Consider the following 5,179-nt stretch of genomic DNA (forward strand, 5'->3'; position numbering starts at 1 on the left):
ATTTTCATATGTAACACCTAAAGTTTGTTTTTACATTTATACCATGAAAATGTATTATAATACTTCAAAAATACCAACGTTTTAATTTCTTATGTGGCATTTACTCATAACTTTGCTTTCTACGTTCATACCATCAAAATATTTATGGGGCATTTACATACTTAGTCGCATACATATAAAAATTGAAGTTTAAGTGTTAAATTGGTAAATACATAAGAATTTATCGGTATGTATGTTAATATAAAACAGGAAAAATAAAAATTCTCATTTTACCTCGAAATAGTAAAAACTCCAAATACAAAAAAACTAAGGGTTGGAATTAAATAAGAATATAGATGAATGTTCAGATAGACATCACCTTCCATTTGAATCAAAAAACTTAGGAGATGCAGTTAAATCTCCACCCTCCGGTCCAGATGCGCGCACAAAAGGCAGCGTCGGTTTGATATAATAGGGTGCTTGCTTATAGCTTAGCAATTGATGATTTAGTCCCTCGGTTAATATATGATGTCCGCCAACTTTTAAGCTAGAAAAACCAACGCCTTCAAATTATGCCGACACAAAACGGTGTCGGTTTATGATTCGGCATGAACCGACTAGGATAACCGTCAGTCACCCACTGGGAACTTCTTTAATGAGGAACCTATGGTTTATTTAGTTAGACAACCGTCGAAAATGACTGTGAATCTGTTGAGTCCTTGGGTGTAGAAAAATTATTCAAAATTTCAGACCAGCATAAAGCCTTTAGTTTTCCTGCCAATTTTAGGTGTTTTTTGTATGGTCAGTGTACTTAAAAGCGAAGTCTAAGCAAACCTATTTAAGTAATGCATGATATACTTGAAAAGAGAAAATTAACATAATTTTTAAACACAATTTATATTCTATTTTGGTGATTTGTGAAGAAATGCATACAGTTATCGAATTGAAAATCAATAAATGGAAAGATAGGATTTATTGATTTCTTCCATATTGGTTGAAAATTATTTTGAATTTATTGTAGGTTAGCAAAGTGCCTAGTGTGTTATAGGTTAATGGTTACAACTTTAACAGCAATAGAAAGTTAATGGTTATTGTTGTGAGGATTTCTAGGGGTGAGGATTCAATAAAGTTAGATGGATCAATTTATAAAATTTTAAATTGGACAAACGGATTGCACAACAAATTTCCAATCCGAATAAATATATCAGCAAAAATTTTGATGGATTCAAAACGGCAAGCCAATGTTTAATTTGGTTTTAGTTAGTTATGAGAGAATCGAAAACTACATATCATAACTGTGTGTTGAATATTTAATCGATGAAAAGAAAATTAACACCAAACTAAAAATGAAAAACTGAATATAAAATATCTAGAAATAAGAAATTGAAATACAATTTTGAAGCTGAACTAAATCAATCAAACCAATTCGATCGGTTTGATCTTATGATTTTGACTCAAAAAGACACACCCTAATTAATGGTTGTAGAGTATTTATTTTGTTTGTTTTTATGGGTTAATGAAATTGATTTCTGGAAGGAATTTTGGAGATAGAATTGGATTCAGTTATAAGGCTATCACGAAGTTATTATCCATAGATTGAAGACAACCTCTTTTGCTTATGCCAAATTAACTTTTTAGATGCCAAACTGAGCTTCGTGATACTAAGTGAATATTAAACATTAGATTTTTTGTTACATGAACTTTCTAAGCTTATTCAGTTGTTTGTCTCTCTCAATCTTTTGTTTTGGACGACTGGTTTATTTTAGAAAGTCTAATTGCTGGTAATCAAGGTTCTTTGGATGTTGGTTCATGCATAGATTTTAACCCTTCAAGTTATTTCCTCACTTTTTGTTGCAGGAAATTTCACCTTTATTATTCTTCTATTTGCTTCGGTTTTTTTTTTATTTTTTGGCTCGCTCTAAGATTGTGTTAAAACATTTGAAAATTGGGTTTCTGTTCAAACGAGACGAGGATGTTTTTCTACATAGATTCAACACACATTTTATTTATCAATTTTGGGGCAGTCATGGAACCTTGTTTGCTTTTTGAGCATGGAAATGACATGAATATACTCAGTCGGGTTGATTTCTAAAATTTTCTATTTTATTTGACTTTGGTGGTGTTGTTTGTTGTTCAAGTGAATTGGCTCAATGGACCAAGGTTTTTCAGGCATTAATTTTCTGGTTCAATCCGTTCTTTCTTGATTGTAGTAGTATTTAACAGATGTTCTTGTTGTTTCCTTTCAATATTTCGTATTAGGGGCTTATAAATTTTTATTTTTCTTGATATGTATTTTTATTTCATATATTTTTTTCTAAATTCCTCTTTTGTAATTTATTTTTAATTGAAAAAGATATTGACGGCCGAGGACCTCACCTTCCACACCACCACCCAAATATATATATATATTTATATATATTTATATATATATATATATCTAAGGAACGACCAAAGACGATTAGACGAGTCCCGACCATGCCTAAACATGATAAATATTTGAGTACCACACCCTATACAAGGGGGAATTCGAACCAGTGACCTAAGAGACTTACGACATTCAAAGAGGCTGCTCTACCAAAATAGATGTATATTATTTAATTTATAATTTTAAAAACTAAATTTTATTGTAACAATTTAATATAAATTTTAAAAAATCTGTTTCTATTCTAGCTATTTGAACTGTAACAGTTGTTAAGAATTCCTTTGGCTTAAATTGCCGCAACAGCAACAAAATTGTGATGTTTGAACCCACCAAATTTTTGTGTCTATTATTAAATATAAATCACCATAAGAAATATTACTGAAAACTTTCTCTACTGCCGTAATACCAATGCAAATGGTGACCGTCATAGCAGAAAGCAAGTACCAAAAAACACCGGTAGATTTACTGTTGGGTTAAAACTGCCGTCGTCGCATATTTACATGCATCTAAACCCTCTTTTCGCGTATTATAGTTGGGATATCTTTTAAATGGTATATGCATGTCAATATATAGTAAGATGCAGCCTGCCAGTTAACTACTACCAATTAATTACCTTCTAATGCATCATGCTAGTTTTGGATATAAAACGTTATAAAAAATGTAACATACATGAAGTCTCTCTCTCTAAATAAATAATATAAGAGGAAATTGAGCTCAATTTTATCGAAATTAATTTTTCAATACTGCCTAAAAGAAGTTCAATTTATTTTTTATATTATTTGATTCAATTTGTAAACTGAACTCTAATATTTACATCAATTCAACCCAAAGCTGGAAGAAAAACCTGTCAGTATATGAGATCAATCTGATTATATCAGTAATCAAGTAAATCTAAATTCTTATTATTTTAAAAACATTGGTCTTTAGCTCGTGCCATCCTACGAAAAATCATTCCAAATAAAGAATACTTAAGAAAATATTAATAGGGTATTACAATTATTTAATGAATAGATTAATATAAATAATAAGCTGAGAAATAGAAAAATGATGATCAAATAAGTTCTATATTTTTTCATTATTTTTCATAATATAAATAACTTTGTAGTGTAATATCTACTCAAAATTTACTTAAAAACCGTGCCCAAAGCTTGAGAAGTCAACACTTTTGTACACGTAAGAAAGGAGCAAGGCAAGAGCTGGCATTCACATCATTTCTATTAGCTCTTGAATGTACCAGGCACTCTCTTTCTACATCAACATTACCAACATTACCATCTCTTTTTGTATCTAGCACTCCAACCTCTCCAAGCTATCGCTTCTTCTTCCAACACAGAAAATCAGTCTCTGTAACATCAATAGCTACATCAGCAGCTAGCAACAGGCAAGCAAATCACCTCAACCCTCTCCTTTTCCCCCCATCTTCACATTCCTTTCTTTCCCTCTTGTACTTTTATGCGTTAGAGTCATAGCCCCACTTCCTTCCCCCTACCTCTTATCTTGCCTTTTAAGCATATCTTCTCTTTTTCCAATATTCTATCCCCTTCCTTTCTTCCTCCCCTCTCTCCTCACAACCGCCATCTCCATGCTTGGATGTGCTCAGCAAGGTAATCCTAATCCTAATCCCCTGAATCTTCTCTTCCTCCAATTTCCCTCTCATCTCTTCTCTCGCAGGGAGAAACAAGAAGACATAATCAAAAAGATTAAAAGCGAAGCTGATGCATCCAATCACATGGCTCGCCACAGTCTCCTCGGCTCTGTAGGCGTAACCCTAAATACAATCACTCCCTGCGCCGCCTGCAAGCTCCTTCGCCGCCGCTGCGCCCAAGAATGCCCTTTCTCCCCTTACTTCTCTCCTCACGAGCCCCAAAAGTTCGCCTCCGTCCACAAAGTCTTCGGCGCCAGTAACGTCTCAAAGATGCTCATGGTATATAGTCGCAAACACACATACACGAACTTCGTAATAAAAAAAAAATTAACTTGTCGTCTTTCTAATTAATCATCAGGAAGTTCCAGAGTCTCAGAGAGCCGATGCAGCCAACAGTCTTGTCTATGAAGCCAACGTGAGGCTTCGAGATCCTGTTTATGGGTGCATGGGAGCCATCACGGCCCTTCAGAGACAGGTACAGGCTCTTGAGGCGGAGCTCTCCGCCGTAAGAACCGAGATTCTGAAACACAAATATAGACATGCAGGCGTTCATGCGGTTCTTTTTGCCTCTACTGCGGATGTATCGGTAGCAGCGCCACCGCCGATCCATGGCTTGCCCCGGCCGGCGGCCGCCGCTGCTGCCGCCTCCTTTCCCTGTTTTGACTAGAGGCACGATTTCTTCAGCTATGTATCCTCCAGCTCCATCCAGCTCCACTGACTACAGCTCCATCACAAATGAAAATGTCACGTATTTTGGATGATAGATTTGCAAATTAATTATTTAGCATTATTTTGTTTTTTTTTTTTTTTGGTGGAAAATATAGTTTTTGAGAAATAATGCAAAAATTAAGGGTGATGAGAGTTATTCATTTGGTAGCTCATGACAGTTGTAATATCTCTTATGTTGGCTATATTTCCCAATTGTTACATGAGTTCTTGCTTCTGTGTTTTTTTTCTTTTCTATATGATTGTTTCTTTTTCCTGCTACAAATCTACATTTTTTATTGCATAATTGAGATTTATATGCTGAGCAATTGGTTTAATTGACTATATTCATGAGATCCTTCTTTTGGAATGGAAATGGGGAAAGCAAGAAAAGTGTGTTATATTCTGATCTTATTAGAGTCATTTAT

At 34.2% G+C, this 5,179-nt stretch overlaps 1 protein-coding gene across 1 annotated transcript; it reads left to right on the forward strand.

The window, feature by feature from the left end:
* The first annotated feature begins 3,602 nt into the window (after positions 1-3,602).
* Positions 3,603-4,823, forward strand: LOC110035932 (LOB domain-containing protein 15-like). The gene is given in 4 exon segments (XM_020740269.1): positions 3,603-4,005; positions 4,073-4,325; positions 4,405-4,694; positions 4,696-4,823. Coding segments are annotated over 4 exon segments (669 nt in total). The 5' UTR covers positions 3,603-3,991; the 3' UTR covers positions 4,808-4,823.
* Positions 4,824-5,179: the final 356 nt, after the last annotated feature.

Source organism: Phalaenopsis equestris, unplaced genomic scaffold, assembly GCF_001263595.1.
Source record: "Phalaenopsis equestris unplaced genomic scaffold, ASM126359v1 Scaffold200747, whole genome shotgun sequence".
NCBI classification, from domain to species: Eukaryota; Viridiplantae; Streptophyta; class Magnoliopsida; order Asparagales; family Orchidaceae; genus Phalaenopsis; species Phalaenopsis equestris.